Source organism: Macaca nemestrina, chromosome 8, assembly GCF_043159975.1.
Source record: "Macaca nemestrina isolate mMacNem1 chromosome 8, mMacNem.hap1, whole genome shotgun sequence".
NCBI classification, from domain to species: Eukaryota; Metazoa; Chordata; class Mammalia; order Primates; family Cercopithecidae; genus Macaca; species Macaca nemestrina.
Window position 1 is genome coordinate 146,316,923 of NC_092132.1, and position 22,854 is coordinate 146,339,776.

The window sequence follows — 22,854 nt, forward strand, 5'->3', positions numbered from 1 at the left end:
TGAAATGACAGACATATAATTTAGAATCAGGATAGGAATGAAGATCATCGAGATTCAAGAAAGCTGAAACCAAATTCAAGGAATCTAAGGAATCTAATAAAATGATATGAGTTGAAAGACAAAATAGCCCTTTTAAGAAAGAACAAAACTGATCTGATAGATATGAAAAACTGACTATGAGAATTTAATAATACAATCACAAATATTAACAGCAAAATAGGCCATGCTGATGCACATATATGTTTATTGTGGCACTATTCACAATAGCAAAGACTTGGAACCAACACAAATGCCCATCAATGATAGACTGGATTAAGAAAATGTGGCACATATACACCATGGAATACTATGCAGCCATAAAAAAAGAATGAGTTCATGTCCTTTGTAGGGACATGGATGAAGCTGGAAACCATCATTCTCAGCAAACTATCGCAAGGACAGAAAACTAAACACCACATGTTCTCACTCATAGGTGGGAATTGAACACTTGGACACAGGAAGGGGAATATCACACACTGGGGCCTGTTATGGGGTGGGGGAAGGGGAGAGGGATAGCATTAGGAGATATACCTAATATAAATTACGAGTTAATGAGTGCAGCACACCAACATGGCACATATATACATATGTAACAAATCTGCTTGTTGTGCACATGTACCCTAGAACTTAAAGTATAATAATAATAATAATAAAATAGGCCATGCTGAGGGAAGAATCTCCGAGATTGAAGACTAGTTCAGTTAGACAAAAATAAAGAAAAAAGAATTCAATAAAATGAACAAACCTCTTAGAAATATGGAATTATGTGAAGAGACCAGATATATGACTCACTGGCATCCCTGAAAGAGAGGAAGAGAAAGCAAACAACTTGGAAAACATATTTGAGGATATCATCCATAAAAATTTCCCCAACCTCACTAGAGAGGTTGATTCAAATTTAGGAAATGCAGAGAACCCCTGCAAGATACTATACAAGACAACCGTCCCCTAGACATATGTCATCAGATTATCCAAGGTTGACATGAAAGAAAAATATTAAAGGCAGTTAGAGAAAAGGAACAAGTAACTCACAGAGGGAATCCCATTAGGCTTAACAGTGGACTGTTAAGCTGAAACTTGACATCCAGAAGAGACTGTGGACCTACATTCAGTATTCTTAAAGACAAGAAATTCCAACCAAGAATTTTATATCCATCTAAACTAAACTTCATAAGCAAAAGAGAAATAAAATCCTTTTCAGACAAGCAAATGCTAAGGAAATTTGTTACCATCAGACACACCTTACTAGAGGTCCTTAAAGGAGTGCTAAATATGGAAATGAAAGAGTACCAGCCACCACAAAACACAATTAATTACATAGATATTGACACTATAAAGCAACACACAATGAATTCTGCGTAATAACCAGCTAACAACACGATAACAGGATCAAATCCACACATAGCAATATTAACCTTGAACATAAATGGACTAAATGCCCTACTTAAAGGGCACAAAGTGGCAAGGTGGATAAAGAAGCAAGCCCCAACTGTATGCCATCTTCGGTGTCATTGCATGTGAGACCCATCACTCATAGGCTCAATGTAAAGGCTCAAAGAAAGATCTCCCAAGCAAATGGGAAACAAAAAAGCAGGGTTGCCATTCTAATTTCAGACAAAACAGACTTTAAGCCAACAAAGATAGAAATAGACAAAAAAGGGCATTACATAATGGTAAAGGGTTCAATTCAACAAGAAGACTTAACCGTCTTAAATATATATGCACCCAAGACAAGTGTACTCAAATTCATAAAACAAGTTAAGAGGGAACTACAAAAAGACAGATAACCACACAATAATAGTGGGAGACTCTGACACCTCACTGACAGCATTAGACAGATTGTTGAGAGAGAAAACTAACAAGGATATTTGGGCCCTAACTCGACACTTGACCAAACGGACCTAAAAGACATCTACAGAACAGTCCACCCAACAACAGAATATACATTCTTCTCATCTGCACATGGTACACACTCTAAAATCAACCATGTGATTGACCATAAAACAATATTCAGCAAATTCAAAAAACTCGAAATTATACCAACCACACTCTCTGACCACATCCCAATAAAAATGGAAATAAATATTAGGAAAATCACTAAAAACCATACAGTTATATGGAAATTAAACAACCTGCTCCTGAATGACTTTTGGGGATGACTTTTGAGGCTGCATCTGGAACCACATGTAAGTAGGGCTGCAGCAGGGTCCAGAGGCAGATGGCAGTGTTTCTGTGTTCATGGCCAGGTCTATGATTGGTGAGCCTACTTCCAGGGGCATGGTCCTGCCTTCTCAAAGCAGTTTTCCTTGGTCTTGGGCTCTAGTGGATTGTCATGACCTCCTGACTGGGTCCTGATGTTCCCACAAAGACATTTTATCCACGGATGGTTGCCAAATCAGTGTTGTGTGGGTGAATGAAGCCTGGGGACCTTCTACTTAGCCATCTTACACATGTCCTGTTTCATTTGTTCTTTGTTTTCTTTTTCTTCTTTTTTTCAAGTAGTTGGGTCATTGTGATTATTCCATTTTTTTTGTTATTAAACTGTTTGTTGTGTTATTTAAGAGTTGCTTTAGTGTTCATAGTATTGCTCTTTAACTCATCGCAGTCTATCATTGGGTGTCATACTACTTTACATATAATATAAAAACCTTTCAAGGTTATATGAGCTATGGTTCTAACAGCAGCAAAAATATTTTATTTTGTATTTTGAATATGGAAATTGCAATCTTTTTCTAGTGATAGTAAAATCCATTTTACTTGGACTATTTTCAAGTATTTTTGTGACTTGCCGTTTATTCGGAAACTCTATTGTCTCGATGATATCAAATTTTCCAGAAAGATAGAAAGAACAAAATGAAGTTGTACAACTGGCAAAGGTCTGAGCGTATCTCAAGATTTCATGATATATAGTATTGCCTTTGCCTTTTTTTTTTTTTTTGAGATGGAGTCTCACTCTGTCGCCCAGGCTGGAGTGCAGTGGCGCAATCTTGGTTCCCTGCAACCTCTGCCTCCTGGGTTCAAGCGATTCTTCTGCCTCAGCCTCCCGAGTAGCTGGGATCACAGGCACCCACCACCATGACTGGCTAATTTTTGTATTTTTAGTAGAGACAGGGTTTTGCCATGTTGGCCAGGCTGGTCTTGAACTCCTGACCTCAGGTGATCTGCCCGCCTTGGCCTCCCAAAGTGTTGGGATTACAGGTGTGAGCCACTGCGTCTGGCCTGCCTTTGCCTTTATATAACAATAAAATTAACTCCTTTGGGGTTTATCAACTATATCCTCATAAATTAGTATCAATATAATATGTTCCATGCACAGAATCATATAATTGTATACAGTAAATATGGCCTTCTGCAGAAGATATAGTCAAGTACTCCAAGAGATTGCATGTAATTCACCCAGTCTCATTATCAAAAGGCACAGACAGCCTTTTCCCAGAAATCTTTTAAATGTCCCTAAAATGTGGATTTTGCACCTCTGGATGAGGTATCAGAGCAATATTGCCCTAAAATCTCAATGGTTAAAATATGGTCAGGTATTTCTAACAACTAGCACAGCAGTAAAAAACCAAAAGGGTTATCTTTAGATCTATATCTTTCAAATAAAGAGACATAATTCATCTTTGGATTGTCAGAAGACATTTCTGATCTATTATTTTATATGTGATGCTGTCTTACTTTTTGAAAGTTTACAGGCAAAGGTCTCTATTTGAGTGAATTTTCTAACTCCTATTTACTTTTACCTTTAACTGATGATTTCTTTGCTATAGCGGTTTTCAGCTAGGGACAATGTTGCCCTCAGAGGACTTTTAGTAGTGTGTAGAGGTTTTTTGTTTGTTTGTTTGTTTTGGTCACAGGTGGGAGAAATGTTTTAGAGGCAAGAAAGGCTGCTAAACATCCCACAATATACAGGAAAGCTCCCCACAGCAAAAAATTGTTCTTGTCAAAATGTTGATGGTGCTGGAGATCAGAAATATTGCTCTACTTTATATTTTACTGTCTGTCCCTGAACTTCTTTATTAAATGGCCAATATTGTATGGTAAAATCGAGAGTGTCATTAGAAAGAAAATTAAGAAAAACAATCAGAATTAGAAATTAGAGGCTCCCCTGCCTGTGGAGTAGCCATTCTTTTATTCCTTTATTTTCTTAATAAACTTTCTCTCACTTAAAAAAAAAGAGAAATTAGATTTTTCTGGACTGATTCTTTTTGTTCCTTATCTTTTTAATTTCCCTTACCTTTTTTTTTCTTCTTGCTCAGAGATAAAAAACGTTCTGGCCGGGCGCGGTGGCTCACCCCTGTAATCCCAGCACTTTGGGAGGCCGAGGCGGGTGGATCACGAGGTCAGGAGATCAAGACCATCCTGGCTAACATGGTGAAATCCCGTCTCTACTAAAAATACAAAAAACTAGCCGGGCGCGGTGGCGGCGCCTGTAGCCCCAGCTACTCGGGAGGCTGAGGCAGGAGAATGGCGGGAACCCGGGAGGCGGAGCTTGCAGTGAGCCGAGATCGCGCCACTCACTCCAGCCTGGGTAACAGAGCGAGACTCCATCTCAAAAAAAAAAAAAAGCAGAAAAAGTTCTTTTTGCTTCAGTGAGTTGAGATGTTATATTTATTCAGTGTCAAGTCTCTGAAGAAACTTTCACTAATTCACTAAGATGGAGAATAAGAAATGAGTGATGATTTTTTTTGCTTACATTTAATAGAAAACTTTGGACTTAACGAGGGGAAGATAATTTCATTTCAGGAAGTAATTCATTTGGATTCTAATGTCTTTGGGCTTCAACATAGAGATTGAAGATATTCAATCTTTGAACTTCAATTTATGCCTAGAAATTTTATAAGGAGACTTGTTTATATTCAAATATGGGAAATTTTTCTTTTTTAGCATTTTAATATAGGAGGGTATTTATGACTTTTAAAGTCTCCTAATGTCATTTAATTATCAAAGAATCTCTAATGTGCTACACTGGATAATGGAGTGGCACATAAGATGACAAAGAAGAGAAGATGTGACTTTTCAGCTATGTGTAAAATGTATATGGTAAAAATTGTATTAGAGTATTATTCTGAAATTAGCTTAGAATCTGATCTCAGAGTAATATGCTGTTCGTGAGTGATTCTGAGAAGATATAGAAAAAGCAATGACTAGTATTGAAGAAACAGATCCATGAAGATGAGATTAGAGTTATTTCAATAGACTCCTGACATCTTCTCTACATAGGGAGATAACCCACCCTCCCCTGATTCATTGACCATAAGCTTTGCGGTTAAAAAAAAAACACAAACTCTTGAATTTTGTTTGTGGGGTAATTTGGCCTCATTCTTTGTTTTCCATCTTTGTGGCACTCATGCCACGTCATACTCCTGGTATATCCTTCCTGCCCTTTAATTGTCTTGGTCCCAGAAAATGGAGTTATCTGTTGGAGAGTTTAGAAAGAGCTAACCCGGCATGCTGAGTTAGCAACTCTTCAGCTCTACAGCTCCTCCTAGTGAGCCTACTTGTAGAAAGCAGGTCTTCTCTTCTACTTCTCTAGGGGCAGGGGGCAGGAGAGGCGAGACCTGCTTCAAGTGCTGGAATGACTGGAATGGTCATGTACCTAATTCTCAGGTGCAGTGTTAACAAGGTTACATGATTAGCAGGCTTTAACCCATATTATCTAAGTAGGTCTCTATTAGTAATGAAAATGATATTTGTTCAGAAGTGGATGAGGAAGAAGGTTGACATTGCACTTCAAATAATCAAACACTGTCTACTGCTACTTCATAATTTTATTGTTTTACATATTTAACATTTTTATCTTTATTTTTCTTAGAAACTTGCATTTTTTATAAATACCTGTAGGGTATGAGTTTCTTCTGTTATTTAGTTTATTCTCATCGTTCTTAAGAGGCTTGCATGTGTCTCAAGAAGAAATGCTCCAGAAGGCAGTCAGTACACGTGCGATTAGGACAACATTTATTTCCAGTCAAGGAAGAATAAGAAATTGGGTTAAACAGGAGTCTGCAAAATTATCCATTCTGGAGTTCAAAGGGCTTAATGTTTGTTCCCACTTAAGGAGATTTTCCTTTGGGAACTGGAGTTGGATAGGGCTCAAGTATCCACCACCTTCTACAACATTTTTTTTCTTCATTACATGTACCAATGGTATCATCTAGTGTGCTGCAGCCTTTGTCTCTGCACACCCCTTTCAAAACAATACACTGTTTTTGTCCTGGAATAACGCCAGTCTTTCCTGCACAGAAAGAGATTTAAGAACATCATTAATTCACTATTGAAAATATACATAAAACAATAAACTCCCAGAAGAATGGCTTTGGGAGAGGAAAGAAAACATTGTCTATATGAAAGGATCAGACACGTAGACAGAAATAGTGCCTTTTTATGGGAAGGGAGCTAAGATTGTAGATTATATACACCTTGGAGGAAATAGCCAACTTCTAAAATCCTTTAAAGGGATTGTCCTCCCCTAGAGCAGTACATTTTGAAATGTGTGGGACCATTTGTTCTTGCCTCCATGCCTAGGGAAGGTGTCTTTGGTATTTAGCAAATAGCACAGCACTGCTACATTTTTCACCTAAGGAATTGTCTTTCACCAAACACCAACAATGCCGCCACTAAGAAACAGCTTCAAAGGAAGTATCTGTCCCTCCATCTTCCGATCTGTGTGTACATCATCCCTATCAAATGGTGCGTGTTCATATCTTCATCTCCTTTCATAGAAAGCCTATCAATCCTTTAGATTTTATCTAAACTGATTTCCTCATTTCAGGACTATGTAAGAAATATCTTTCCTATGTTGCTCAATACCTCATAGATCGATAAGGGATAGATAGATAGATAGATAGATAGATAGATAGATAGATAGATAGATAGACAGACAGACACCTGGAGAAAATTACTCACTGAGCTAAAAGGTATTTTCCCTTAAGTGTATCCATATGTTATCTTAATTCATCTGGTTGTTGAGAAGTGTATGACTAAGGGTGTGCTCTAATTCAGTAGTTTTCTCTATGCTTACTATCCTTTCTCTTACTATCCTTCTCAGCACAACCATAGTTTATGTTTCCTACCGTATATCACAGCAGATGTTATATAAGAAAAACACTTTTGCTGATGTTCATTAACAGACATTAGTTCCCGAACCATCCAGTTAACACACCTGGATCTTATTTTGTTTTTACTGTTGTGTAATATACTACCTCTGGCTTCTTTGCTTCTGTAGATGAGTAACAGTTTGATGGCCTTTTCAGCTCTCAATCTTTTTTTTTGGTTGTTTGTTACTGTTTTGTATTTAAACTAGGCTATCATTATTGTTTCTCCACTCTGTAGAAATAGATCCACAGCCAGAAAAACCAAAACAGCCTTTTGGAACTGAGTGCTCATAACCTGTGCAAGATTGTCTTCTACCCTTGTTAGAAGCTTCAACCTAGTGCAGTCTGGTATTATACTCTACTATCAGACTAGTAGTTCATAAATTCAGGGTTTCTACGTAACAAGAGAATGTCATGATGGGGGAGTTGGGTAATATCTGGTAATATTACCTTTTTTTCCCCAAGATTATTGTGGAAGAGAAAGTGGCTGCCTTTCAGAGAGACCTGAAGTCTCCCCAGCCAGTTGTGGAAGGTGCTGGTTCTACCGCATTGTCTACACAGAACACAGGCTTCATGCTCAGAAGCATAGCAGACCTGTTGCTAGGTGTTGATCTTTTCCCTGATAACTTCATCCATACATTTAACATCTGGCAACATTGTCAGACTTTTTAAATGAAGCTAAAATCAGGGGTTATTAGTACTGGGAAAGATATAATAAGAGGCAGAGTATGGTGTCAAGGAGGCCTATGCATGTGAACTTAGAGGGATCCCATGCAAAATGAGGTGGAATGTGAATCTTCAGCTGAAGCCAAAAGAGTGAACTTCCTCTCAGTAGGGTAGAGATGTTTAACCCACTATACAGTCAAGTTCAGCCTACTGACACAGCATGTAGCCTAAGATAGTGCCGATTCCTCTATTTGGGAGATGTCCCTTGCTTCACTCAAAATGAGTGGAACAATTCATCCTACCAGTGATGTGCTTCTTGCTATATGGGAATCTAAGGAGGTATGCTCTGAGCATGAAGCCTGAAGCTTAATTTAAGGAGGTATACTCTGAGCATGAAGCCAAAGAGTTATAATCGCCCTTTTTACTGATGACTGTGACATATCGTCATGCTAAGGGCACTAGTTTAAGTCAAGAAGATAAGATTAAATTACTTGATTCATATTCAGATTCATAGTCCTCATTCATGAGGAAGGGAATTTCTTCCCAGATATTCACATTTATTTTCAGACTTATTGACAGAAGTATACACACATAGAACATAAGAAGAGAAAGAGAGGCACTCTCTAATACACTTTAGAATTTATTTGACATTAATACGTTATAACGGTTGTATCACATGGCAGTTGGAGAAAGGATGCATATTTAATAAGTGCTTTTGGAAAAAGAAACAATTTAGATGTTCACTTCATATTATATCACAACATTAATTTCTGTGGATGAAGTGAGAAGAACTTAGAATCACACTGAAAAAAACCCTTAATAGCACATTCATCTACTTTCTAAAAGGATATAAATTTCTTAGCGTTAGAGCTCATTGAGTCAGTAACTTTTAAGTTTTTTTTTTTTTTGGGTGATGTAGAGGATTTAAATGGAGAGGCTCTTCCTGGAACTTCATCAATCAAAAAATAGAAGCACAGTTTTCTTTTCTCTACATAACGTGAGTTCAAGCTGTCTTCTGCTCCTGTCCAATGTCGTGTATTCAGATATTATGTTACTCTCCACAGTCAGTGTAAGAAGAATGCTATAATTTTCTTAATTCTCAGAGAGCTAATGCAGCAATCCAAGATTTATGCCATTCTAACCTCTTTAGACTCATATTCCCAGCACATATATGTTTGTGTGTATATATGAATCTATATGAACTATTCCAATTTTTTATAGGATACCATGGATTCTTTTTTGAATAAATATAAGGATATATAAAAACATATATTCAAGTAGTTATAACTTAATATTCATCAGACATTAAGCTGATAAACTAATATTTCAGATTATGTAGTTTCTTTGGAGAAATTTTTTCATGAAAACAATAATTTTTTTACTTAATTGGATTTTTTGGGGGTAAAATTGTCTTTAACAAAACTCTTCATGATCCAGCCACTCAATTTTTCTTAAAAGAAATTTTGTTAGATAGAAGTTATATAGGAGTTATAAAGTTTCTAAGATTATCAGAATGCTTCTAGGCAACTGATAAATTCTATATGCCCAACAGTCACAGCAGAGATTAAAATCAGAATTTTTGGAGTGCAGTATTATTAAATTGTATAGACAGCTCAACAGTTAACTATTTAGTACTAAGAGACCATACAAAACTGATAATGAAATTCCTATTTTTCAGCTTGAGTGTTCTGGGTCCCACTTGATAATGTGTCCAAGAACATCTCAATATGCACAAGTAAGTCATTTTGACCTTTACATATGGCTTTAATATCCTCTGACACAAGAAACCTGGCTATTCAAAAGTGATTCGCTCCTGTGCAGAATTACAGGACTCTCATTTAATCCTTCTTCCTGGTATAACTGATTTGGGAGGATCAGACAAGGGCTGATATTTCTATTCCCGCAGGAAGGAAGATGTCACAGCCTGAAAGGCAGGCCTCTGAAGGATTCTTGTCATATTTGTGGGGAGAGTAACTCAGCTTTCAACCTCAAATAACCTCTTGTTCTTTGTCCTTTATTTTATTGTGGTGATAACACTGAAAGTGAGATCTACCTTCTTAAGAAATTTTTAAATGCTATAGGTATAATATTGTACAGTCAATCTTTAGAGCTTATTCATCTAATAAAACTGAAAACTTTTACTCATTAAACAGCAACTCCCTATTTCCTCCTCCCTCCCCGGTCCCTGGAAACCACATTCTGCTACCTGTTTCCATGAGTTTGACTGTTTTAAGTACCTCATGTAAGTGGAATCATGCAGTATTTGTCTTCTTGACTGGCTTATTTCATTTAACATAATGTCCTCCAGGTTCATCCATGTTGTCACATATAGCAGAAAACCTCCTTAGTTTCCTCAATGTATAATGAGAAGATTTTGAGAAAAAAGTCTGACAGAAATCAGTTATCATTTTTGTATGGATATCTACACCTATGGATTGATTAAAAACAACATTGACCCAGATTAAAGAGATTTGCTTTTAGCTGCAGTGTTGCTACTACCTATGTGATTTGAGTAAAATCACATTCTTTATCTGTACATGGGTCTTATTGTCTAAAATAAAAACAATTGCCATTCAATTTTGTTCTAATTTGAAGTTATTACCATCACATAATTTCATATCAGATGATACTACAAGTGTATCTGACCTCAATTGTATCTTCTGACCAAAGCTGAGAACCAAATGAGAATTGCATAAGCTCCTTCAGAAGGAGGTAATCACGTGTGAGGCAGATCTCAGCAAATCCACAGATTAGGTAAAGATCAAACAACTGAGTAGCTTTGATTGCACTTAAGAGAATCTCAGAACTGGAACAAGACAAGAGTGCCCTCTCTCACCATCCTAATCAGCACGGTACTGGAAATATGAGCCAGAGCAATCAGCCTTTTGAAATAAAAGGCATCTAAATAGGAAAAGAAGAAGTCAAATTACCTCTTTTTATTGATGATATTATTCTGCACTTAGGAAACTCTAAAAACTCTGCCAAAGCTTCCTGGACCTGATAGACAACTTTAGTAAAGTTTCAGGATGCAAAATCAATGTACAAGATCAGTAGCCTTTCTATACATCAATAATGTTCAGCCCGAGAGCCAAGTCAAGAATGCAATCCCATTTACAATAGCCACACAAAAAATTAAATACCCATGAATACATTTAACCAAGGAGGTGAAAGATCTCTACAAGCGATACTACAATTCACTACTGAAAGAAATCACAGATGACACAAGCAGAAAAATATTCCCTGCTGTGGATTGGAAGAATCAATATTATGAAAATGGCCATACTGCCCAAAGCAATTTATAGATTCAGTGCTATCCCTATCAAACTACCAATGACATTTTTCACAGAATAGAAAAAACTATTCTAAAATTCATATGAAACTGAAAAAGAGCTCAGACAACCAAAATAATCCTAAGCATAAAGAACAACACTGGAGGCATCATCCTGCTTGACTTCAAATTATACTATAAGGCTACAGTAACTAAAACGGCATGGGACTGGTACAAAAGCAGACACATGGACTACTGGAACAGAATAGAGAACCCAGAAATAAAGCTGCACATTTATAACCATCTGCTCTTTGACAAAGTTGACAAAAACAAGCAACGGGAAAAGGACTCCCTGTTCAATAAATGGTGCTGGTATAGCTGGCCGGCCATAAGCAGAAGAATAAAACTGGATGCCTATCTTTCACCATATATAAAAAATTAACTCATGATGGATTAAATATTTAAATGTAAGACCTCAAACTGTAAGAATCCTAGAAGAAAACCTAAGCAACACCATTCTAGATATTGGCCTTGGGGAATAATTTATGACTAAGTACTCAAACACAATTGCAACAAAAACAAAAATTGACAAGTAGAGCTGAATTAAACTAAAGAACTTTTGCAGAGAAAAAGAAAATTATTAACAGGGTAAACAGAAAACAACAGAATGGGAGAAAATATTTGCTAACTATGCATCTGACAAAAATCTAATATCCAGAATCTATAGGGAATTTAAATCAACAAGCAAAAAACAAATAAAGTGGGAAAAAGACGTGAAAAACATGAACAGACTCTTCTCAAAATAAGACATAGAAGCAGCCAGCAAACATGAAAAATAGCTCAACATCACTAATCACTAGAGAAATGCAAATCAAAATGAAAACCACAATGAGAACTATCTTACACCAGTGAGAATGGCTATTGTTAAAAAGTCAAAAAATAACAGAGATGCAGATGAGGCTGTGGAGAAAAGGAGTGCTTACACACTGGTGATGGGAATGTAAATTAGTTCAGCCACTGTGGAAAGCAGTCTGAAGATTTCTCGAAGAACTTAAAACAGAGCTACCATTCAACCCAGCAATTCCATTACTGGGTATATTGTCCAAAAGAAAATAAATCATTCTACTCAGAACATACATGCACTCCTATGTTCATCACAGAACTATTCACAATAGTAAAGACAAAGAATCAATCTATCTAGGTGGTCATCAATGGCGGACTGGATAAAGAAAATGTGGTACATATACACCATGGAATACTATGCAGCCATAAAAAAGAACAAAATCATATCCTTTGTAGCAACATGGATGCAGCTGGAGGACGTAATCCCAAATAAATTAATGCAGAAATAGAAAACCAAATAATGCATGTTCTCACTTATAAGTGGGAGCTAAACATTGGATACTCATGGACATAAAGATGGGACACTGGAGACTACTAGATTGCAGAGGGAGGGGAACAAGGATTGAAAAACTGACTATTTTGTACTATGCTCACTACCTGAATGATGGGATCACCATCTTGCCCCAAACCTCACATCACACAACATACCACCATAACAAACCTGCACATGTACCTCCTGAATCTACAATATAAGTTGAAATTATTTAAAAAATAATCTCAGAGATAAAGCAAGGAAGAGATCTTTGTTCATTGACCACACACTATATTTTGAGGGATATGAATATCCCACTATTAACAGTGGAGATAATAATTTTATCAGATCTTACCAGGATCTGGATGAAACACCCTGAAGACGTTCGATTCTATATTCCCTTTTCAGTTTGATTCTACATGTCAATATTTAAACTTCTGAATCATGGACCCTAAGGATGCAATTAAGAGTCTTAAAGTGTTTTCTATATTATTTGTCTTATGCTTAAAATTTTGCCATTGAAGCTTCATGTCAGTTTATTCTTTTTCCAAATTCCCCTGCTCCCAAATTTCTATTGGTCTTTCATAATTTGATGCAAAACTGTCTTGTTGAATTCTGTCTTATTTGCCTAACTGCTGCCCTTCACAAATATTCCTCACCAATAGACTGTATATCACTTCCATTCACTACCAAGTTTGAACCAAGAACTATCATCTTCACTCTCCTTTTTGGAGAGTGAGGCCTTGATGATAGCTATTTGCTGTATTTACTAATCTTTAAATCACATATCAAAGCTTCTATACCCCTAACTCTATTTTGGCCCCGTTTTCTGATTATGGAGCTCTTGAACTCCCATTTTCTGTTGAAAGAACTCCTTGTCCTACTTCTAAATTTTGGCCACATTAGTACCAAAGAAGACAAAACATGTTGGATTTCTGAATTCCTAAGGCTGTGAATTGGGGTCTGAGTTAGGATGGCCACAGTATAATTATCTCAATAGACCTCCTCTGGTCTAGGCATCCCAATAGACTTCTAAAATCATTCACCATCTTACCTTTTGGTATTAAAGTCACAAAGAGGAGGAGAACAGAAATAAGGGAATGGAGTTTCATGGCTGAGTGCCCAATAGAGAGGTGAATGATCAGGGCTGGTGGAACGCAGGGGCTTTTATTTACATCTGGGGGCTTGAGGTTCCTCTTGGTCAGTGAAGCTTAACAATAAGGAAATAAAACAGCTTCCGTTGGAATGTTTCCAAACTCTAGAGTCTCTACATTTGGTGACAAATTAACCTAATTGTAGGAAACCAGATGGTTAACCCTTTCCTTTTTCTATGGCTCTCAATTTCACCAGAGGTTAATTAATACCTTTAATTAATTTTTTTTTTGAATGGGGCCAAGAAGTAAGGCCATGTGAGTACAGAACATCCTTATTACAAAAGTCCTAGGGCTTGTAAGGAAACATTTCCATAATACACACTTTTTTTTTTTTTTTGCAAGAGGGACAAGAGTATTGCCTAAGGTCCATTTATGAAAAGCTATTTTTTTTTTTTATTAAGTTAGTCCTTAAAAGAGAGGCTGTCACTTGTGTGAGGTGTTCTTAATCACATCTGAAAGGTGGATACACTTAATTCACATTGAAAACAAATATTTTTAATCGTTATTGATCCACTGTATAATTATCTCATACAACAGGACAAGTAAGATCAGGAGACTTGAAAGATAAAAGACAGAGTAAAGTGCGCAGCTCCTGTCAAAAGACTCTGAGCCTATAGCTTAAAGAGATTCCCTAATCTTTCATCCTAACCCACCACATAGCAACAAAACATTGAAAGCTTAAGAGCATGCCTTTAATCAAGAATCAATTGACCAAAATCCAACTTACCCAAAACAAATTTACCTTCTGATCAATTCCTTATTGGCACATTTCCCTGAATTGAAAGTTTTTTAAATTTGTAAACTTTCATATATGGTGTCAATCTTTTTTGAAAAATTATATATACATAGATAAATAACTTGTATATAGCTTTTATTTGACTACTTTTGATCATTTTCATGTTAGCTGATGTATTTTCGAGCATTTACTAATTTATTTCTTTATTAATAATTTATGCCTTAATAATTTTAGGTTTGCATAAATATTCCAAAAGACTAATATTCAAAATAATTTTTCAAAAGTAGAATAAAGACAGAGAATTTAGACTACCTTGTTTCAAGACAAAGCTACAATAATGAAGACATTGTGATACTGGTATAAGGAGAAACATATAGTTCAACAGAACATAATAGAGAGTGAAGGATAAGACCATCATATGGATTGTCTGTGTGTGTGTATGTATATATATATATGTATACATACACACACACACACACACACATATATATATATATATATATTTTTTTTTTTTTTGAGACAGAGTCTCACTCTGCCACCCAGGCTGTCATGCAGTGGCACTCAATCTCCTGACCTCGTGATCTGCCTGCCTCAGCCTCCCAATAGCTTCCACTTTTAAGTAAGAGCATGTGGTATTTGGTTTTCTGTTTCTGTGCTAATTTGCTTAGAATAATGGCCTCCAGCTGCATCCGTGCTGTTGCAAAGGACATGATTTTTTCTTTTTTATGGCTGCATAGTATTCCACGGTGCATATGTGCAACATTTTCTTTATCTAGTCCACTGTTGATGGGCATCTAGGTTGATTCCATGTCTTTACTATTGTGAATAATGCTCCAATGAACATACACATGCATGTATCTTTATGGTGAAATAATTGATATTCCTTTGGATATATACTAAGTAATGGGATTGCTGTGTCAAATAGCGCTTCTATTTTAAGTTTTTTGAGAAATCTTCAGACTACTTTCCACTGTAGCTGAACTAATCTATATTTCCACCAGCAGTGTATAAGCATTCCCTTTTCTCCAAAGTCTCACCAGGGTCTGTTATTTTTTGACTTTTAATAATAGCTATTCTGACTGGTGTGAGAGGAGATCTCATTGTGGTTTTGGTTTGCATTTCTCTAGTTATTAGTGATATTGGGCATTTAAAAAAATATGTTGGCTGTCTTTCTGTACAGTTGAACGATGAGAACATGTGGACACAAGAAGGGGAACAACACATACTGGGGCCAGTCAGGGTGTGGGAAGGCGAGTGGAGGGAGAGCATTAGGATAAATAGCTAATGCATGTGGAGCTTAAAACCGAGATGAGGGGTTGATAGGTGCAGCAAACCACCATGGCACACGTAAACCTATGCAACAAACCTACATGTTTTGCACTTGTATCCTGGAACTTAAAGTAAAATAAAAAATTTTTAAAATGTAGTACAAGAACAAGATAATTAAAATGATACACTAGAAATGTTAAATAGAAAGGAAGGCAATGATGGAGGAATGAAAGAATTGAAGAACAAAAAAGATATAAGATATATAGACAACAAATAGAAAAATGGCAGAAATCCTTCCTTATTAGTAATGATATTCCACGTAAATGAATTAAATTCTACAATTAAAGGCAGAGATTGAGAGGATATATTTACAAACATGATCCAATTATATGTTACCTGTGAGACTCATTTTAGATTAAAATACACAAATAGTTTGAAAATAAAAGAATGGAAAATAATATTTCCTGCAAATTGTGACCAAAAAAGAGCAGAAGTAACTATATTAATATCAGACAAAAAAGACTTTGAAACAAAATTTTTTATAACCAAAAGGATATTATATAATGTTAAAAGGGTCAATCCATTAATAAGATGTTACAATTATAAAAGGGTCAATCCATTAATAAGATGTTACACCTAATAAGACAGCCCTCAAATACGTATATGCTAATATAACTGAAGAGAGAATAGCTAAAAAGTAATGGATATTTTGATACACTAAATTTAATAGTACGGAATAACTAGATTGAAGATGAGTAAGAAAATAGAAAATTTGAACAACACTATAAACCAGTAGACTAACAGACATCTGTACAACACTCCAATTAACAAGGGAATACATATTTTTTCTTAAACACAAAACAGTCTCCAGAATAGTCCATGTTAGGCCATAAAATAAGTATCAGAAAATTTTAAAATATTAAAATCATACAAAATACTTTCTCCAACCACTGTGGGGCAAAACTAAAAATCAATAAAAGAAAAAAAATTCACAAATATGTGAGAATTAAATACCATACCTCTACACAACCAATGGGTCCAAGAAGAAATCACAAAGGAAATTGAAAAATACTTTGAGAAGAACCAAAATGAAAATACAATAAGGGATGCAGCAAAAGCTAAGTATAAGCTCAGATAAAAATTTATAGATGTAAACTCTTACCTTAAAAAGGAATTAATTAAATAGATAGCTAACACTCTAAATTCAGAACCTAGGAAAAGAAGGACTAACTAAATCCATAGCAAGCAGGAAAAATAAAATAATATTAGAACAAAGTGAAATAGAGAATAACAAAACAGTAGAGAAATCAACAAAACCAAAAGTTGATTATTTGAAAAGATCAAGAAACTTGACTCGCCTTTTGCTATACTGACCAAAGAAAACAGGAAGAAAACTTAAATTACTAAAATTAAAAATAAAGGCCGGGCGCAGTGGCTCACGCCTGTAATCCCAGCACTTTGGGAGGCCGAGGCAGATGGATCACGAGATCAGGAGATGGAGACCATCCTGGCTAATACGGTGAAACCCCATCTCTACTAAAAATCATACAAAAAGTAGCCGGGCGTAGTGGCGGCGCCTGTAGCCCCCGCTACTCGGGAGGCTGAGGCAGGAGAATGGCGTGAACCTGGGAGGCAGAGCTTGCAGTGAGCAGAGATCACGCCACTGCACTCCAGCCTGGGCGACAGAGCAAGACTCTGTCTCAAAAAAAAAAAAAAAAAAAAAAAAAAGAGTGCGGATACTATTACCAAACTTACACAGATAAAAGGAATCATAAGTGAACACTATGAATAATTGTATGTCAACAAATTAGGCACCCTAAATAAAATGATGGACAATTTCTACAAATAAACTACCAAAACTGAGTCAAGAAGAAATAAAAAATAGAGATAGACATATAACAAGTGATGGTAGTGAGACTGTGATTAAAAGCTTCCAAAAAAATAATCCAGGACCAGACGGCTGTACTAGTGAATTTTATCACGTTTAAAGAATAATGAAGGCTAATCTTTCTTACAGTCTTCAAAAACTTATAAGACACATTTCCAAACTAATTTTATGTGACCAGTATTATCCTGATAGGAAAGCAAGACAAAGACATTACCAGAGGTGAAAACTAGTCCAGTATTCTTTATAAATAAAGATACAAAAATTCTTAACAAAATACTTTAAAATGGAATCTAGCAATATATTAAGAGGATTATACACCACAACCAAGTGCAATTTATTTTAAGAATCGACTGTTGGCGATGGCTCCTGCCTGTAATCCCAGCACTTTGGGAGGCTAAGGCAGGCAGCTCCCTTGAGGCCAGGAGTTCAAGACCAGCCTGGCCAACATGGCAAGACTCCGTCTCCACTAAAATATGCTTTGTTCACATTTTCTTATTCTTTTCTCTTTGTCTTTGTGGGATTGAGTTAATTTGAAGACCTTGTCTTCAAGCTCTGAGTTTCTTTCTTCTACTTGTCCAATTCTATTGCTGAGACTTTCCAGAGCATTTCACATTTCTAAAAGTGTGTCCAAAGTTTCCTGAGTTTTTGATGTTTTCTTTAAGCTAGCTATTTTGTTGAATATTAGTCCCTTCTCTTCTTGTATTATTTTTTAGATTTCCTGGCGTTTGAGTTTGCCTTTCTCTGGTCCCTCCCTGATTACCTTAATAACTAACCTCCTGAATTCTTTTTCAGATAAATCAGGGATTTCTTTTTGGTTTGGATCCATTCCTGGTGAACTAGTGTGAGTTTTGGGGGGTGCTGATGAACTTGTTTTGTCATATTACCTGGGTTGGTTTTCTGGTTCCTTCTTACTTGGGTAGGCTCTGTCAAATGGAAGGTCTAGGGCTAAAGGTTGTTGTTCACATTTTTTGTCCCAAGGGGTATTCCCTTGATGTAGTACTCTCCCTCTTTTCCTGTGGGTGTGGCTTTGTGTAAACTGAATTGAAGTGATTGTTGTCTCTCTTCTGGGGTCTAGTCTAGCTGGCTCCAGGCTGGTACTGGGGGTTGCCCGCACAGAGTCCTGTGATGTGAACCATCTATGGGTCTCTCAGCCCTAGATATCAGCACCACCTGTTCCAGTGGAGGTGCAGCGGACTCCATGGGGGTCCTTAGCTTTGGTGGTTTAATGCTCTATTTTTTGTGCTGGTGGGCCTCCTGCTGGGAGGTGGCGCTTTCCAGAAAGCATCAGCTGTAGTAGTGTGAAGAGGGACCAGTGGTGGGCAGGGCTCTAGAACTCCCAAGATAATATATTCTTTGTCTTCCGCTACCAGGGTGGATATGGAAGGACCATCAGGTTGGGGGCGGGGCTAGGCGTGTCTGAGCTCAGAGTCTCCTTGGGTGGGTCTTGCTTTGGCTGCTGTGGGGGATGGAGGTGTGATTCCCAGGTCACTGGAGTTGTGTACCTAGGAGGATTATGGCTGCCGCTGCTGAGTCATGCAGGTTGTCAGGGAAGTGGGGGAAAGCCGGAAGTCTCAGGTCTCACCCAGCTTCCACACACACTCAAAGGCTTCTCTCACTCCCACCGTGCCCCCTGCAATTGCCCAGAGTCTGTTTCCTGGCCGAGGGCGAATCTGGCTTGATAACTTACCTGGGGCTTTCTGCCTCCCAACTGACAAAGAAATGGGCTTTAGTTCTTACTCCACCTGTGAAGTCTGCAAGCCAGATTCACCGCTCTCCCCTGAGCTCTGACCAGGAGGCTTCTCACCCCGTTCAATTTTTTACAGAGTTCTGCTAGAGAAGTCCTTCTCCCTGTGAAGTTTTATCCCCTGCTCCTCTGGCCACTCTCCTGATGGATGACGGTGGTGCCAGGCGGGAATGGGCTGCCTGGGGATCCAGCAACCTCCCAGTGCCTTTCTGCTGCTTCCTCTACTCCTGTATGTCACTCAGCTCGGCTCTCTAACTTGACTCAGCTCCAGGTAAGGTCAGGAACTTCTCCCACAAACAGACCTTCAGCTTCTCCAGTGGGGGTGTGTGTTCAGGAGATGAGGGTCTCTCTTTCCCATTTCCGCGGCTGGGGGACTTAAGAGTATTTGGGGTGTCTCCCAGGTCCTGCAAGAGCAATCTGCTTCCTTTGGAGGGTCTGTGGGTCCTGCCAGGATTGTGGTCTGTTTTTGCAGTCCATCTGGGGCTAAAATTCACAGTGCAGGCCTCCGCATGCTGCTCTGTCCGGAGCTGCAATCTAGTTCTGCCTCCTGTCTGTCATAATCCCTCATGACCCTTGAGCTTTTTTTTTCATACGATTGTTGACAGTATGTATGTCTTCTTTTGAGAAGTGTCTGTTCATGGCCTTTGTCTACTTTTTAATTTTTTTTTTTTTTTGTAAATTTGTTCAAGTTGCTTGTAGATGCTGTATATTGGATCTTTGTCAATTGCACAGTTTGCAAAAATTTTCTCCCCTTCTTCAGGTTGTCTTTTTACTCTGTTAATAGTTTCTTTGTTGCACAGAAGCTCTTTAGTTTAATTATATCCCATTTGTCAATTTTTGCTTTCGTCACAATTGCTTTTGGTGTCATTGCTATAAAATCATTGCCCTTGTTTATGTCCTGAATGGTATTGCCTAGGCTGTCTTCCAGGGTTTTTATAGTTTTAAGTTTCACATTTAAGTCTTTAATCCATTTTGAGTTAATGTTTGTATATGAAGACTGATGTTTATGTTTAGAAATTCTTTCATCTTCTTGATCTAGTCTGTTGTTGAGGTTCTCAAATTGTATTATTTATTTTATTTATTGAATTCTTCAATTTCAGGTGTTAAATTCCTTTTCATTCATTTTATGGAATCTGTTGCTGGAGAATTATTGTTTTTCCTTCAGAGATGCTATGCTTCCTTGCTCTTTAATGTTTCTTATGTCCTTACATTGATATTCGAATATGTGGTAAAACAGTTGCTTCTTCTAATTTTATAGATTGGCTTTGGTAGTGAAAGACTGACTCCTGTAGCTGTATCTATACTGTTGAATCAGTAAGACACTTTGCCTTTAGTTCTGGGTTGGTTCAGTAGTTTAGATTCCTATGATTTCTTCAGCTATAATCAGCATCACCGATGTCTGTGAGCTCCTCAGTGTCTTAGCCTTTGTTGCTAATGGAGGCTGTGGTGAGATTTTGCTGGGAAAAGACATGCCAGGCAGTCTGGTCTTTGGGCACCAGTTGCATTGGTCTTTGAACTTGTGGGTGATGTATGTGGGCACTAGTGGTTGAAGTTTCAGGCAGGCCATCCTTGGGCCTTCAGGTGACTTTCTTTTTTTTTTTTTTGAGACGGAGTTTTGCTCTTGTTGCCCAGGCTGGAGTGCAATGGCGTGATCTTGGCTCACGGCAACCTCTGCCTCCCGGGTTCAAGCAATTCTCCTGCCTCAGCCTCAAGAGTAGCTGGGATTATAAGCATGTGCCTCCACGCCTGGCTAATTTTGTATTTTGTATTTATTTATTTATTTTTTTAGTAGAGATGGGGTTTCTCCGTGTTGGTCAGGCTGATCTCGAACTCCTGACTTCAGGTGATCTGCCTGCCTCAGCTTCCCAAAGTGCTAGGATTATAGACATGAGTCAGGTGGCTTTCTCAGGTGCCAGCAGTGACAGTGGTGGGCTAGGTAGACAGGCATGCCCTCAAGACCTTGGGTGGCATGTGTAGCCTCAGCAATTGCAGTAGTCATAGCAGGTCAACTCTTGTGACCCAGATGGCATGTGCAGACACCAACAGTTGTGACAACATGATGGACAGAGTAGTCCCCAGGCTTTCACCTGGTGCAACTATGTGGGTGCTGGTGGCAGCGGTGATGGCAAGCTGGGAAGTCCTATCGTTAGGCTCTCAGGAGACACACAGGTATTTGATGGTGATAAGCATGGTGGATTAATCCCCAGGGTCTCAGACAATGTGCACAGGCACCACCAGGCTGGGTGGGCTCATACTCAGGTCACAAGAAGGCATGCACAGGTGCCAATGACAGAGAGCAGTGTGGGTTGATCCCCAGGCCCCTGGACAACGAGCTTGGATAGTGGTAGTGACAGCAATGGGTGGGATGGGCCTGTGCTCTGGCCGTGGAATAGTGCCCAGGCGGGCCAGTCCCCAGGTCCCCTGAGGATGCCTGCAGGTGTGCAGTGGCCCTGCTCCTGGAGGTCAGGATTGCTGTCAGTGTCAGTGGCCCCGGGAAGGTGACTCTCCACTTGTGAAGAGTGCCTGCTTCAGCTCCCTTGGTTCTGGTGGCAGCCTCCCTAGTGAATTGCACTGCCAGTTCCCTGGCGTATAGGACACTGTGTAGGCTAGAGTGATGGGGACCAGGCTACACTGGTGAGCTCAGCTGGTGTTGTGACTCTGCAGGCCTCTGGATGGACATGAGGGAATGTTACTGGGGGTCCAGAGATGTGGAGATGCAGAGGCTGTTGGGCCCCAGGGCATGATATAGTCTGTTGGGGGCTGGGCTCTCAAAATGGCACTGTGCCACTGCTGCCTGTGTCTGGGGGAGGGTGCAAATGATCCAGTGCCAACTCCTTCTCTGGGACAATGCCCATCACGTGCACTCCAGGCAGCTCCCTAGAGTAGTCTCAGGGCCTGCGAGGGCCGAGAGACTCTCCCATGGCTAGGATTGCAAGTGTCCATGGTGGGAATATGGACCACTGGGGCTCTCTTTCTTACCTTTTCACCACACTGGAGAGTTTGTCCTGGCTTTAAGCTGATTCTGGCGGGGCTGCTGCTTCACTTTCCTTTCCTTCCATACCTCAGAGATTCCTTGTCACTGTGCTGCTGAATTCTAGTGCCCTCTTTTATGCCCCATTCAAGGAATGATTATCTACTTGCTGTTTTGATCTTTCTTTGTGGAGGACATAGTGCTTGGTGCCTCTAGTCAGCCATCTTGAAGGCCACCTCCTAGCAATGACAGGATAATATTCTTTGTGATGGCTTTAATATATGTGTCCAAACTGCTTCTTCTCTAGGGAAGCACTTACTCCAAGAAATGTGTTATATTGTGCAAAAATGTATTAAAGGGTCAGTTGGTGATGTAATTTCAAGAGTAGCACTGAGGAAAACTTGGCAGTTCCACAGGGTTGAGTTGGTTGGAATATATATCAGTCTCTGAGATTTTGAACACAATGTTTTGAACTTTTTGAGATTTCAAGTAGCCCATGTATCATAACTTAACATTCTTTCTTGGTCAAATCAGGCATAGTGAAAAATAAAATCCAGCTTATATACATTTAAATATCTTGATTCTATACTCTTTCAGTGACCAAGGGGAGGCCTCCACTACTTTGCACAAAAAAGAAAACTCTATGAATGAGA

At 38.4% G+C, this 22,854-nt stretch overlaps 1 protein-coding gene across 1 annotated transcript; it reads right to left on the minus strand.

The window, feature by feature from the left end:
* Window positions 1–6,089: 6,089 nt before the first annotated feature.
* Window positions 6,090–13,551, minus strand: LOC112428268 (defensin beta 130B). Its single transcript, XM_024795868.1, has 2 exons — window positions 13,494–13,551; window positions 6,090–6,271 (listed from the first exon to the last, which is right to left on the minus strand). Exons 1-2 carry the CDS (start codon window positions 13,549–13,551, stop codon window positions 6,090–6,092), a joined length of 240 nt encoding a protein of 79 aa, XP_024651636.1.
* Between the last annotated feature and the right edge of the window lie 9,303 nt (window positions 13,552–22,854).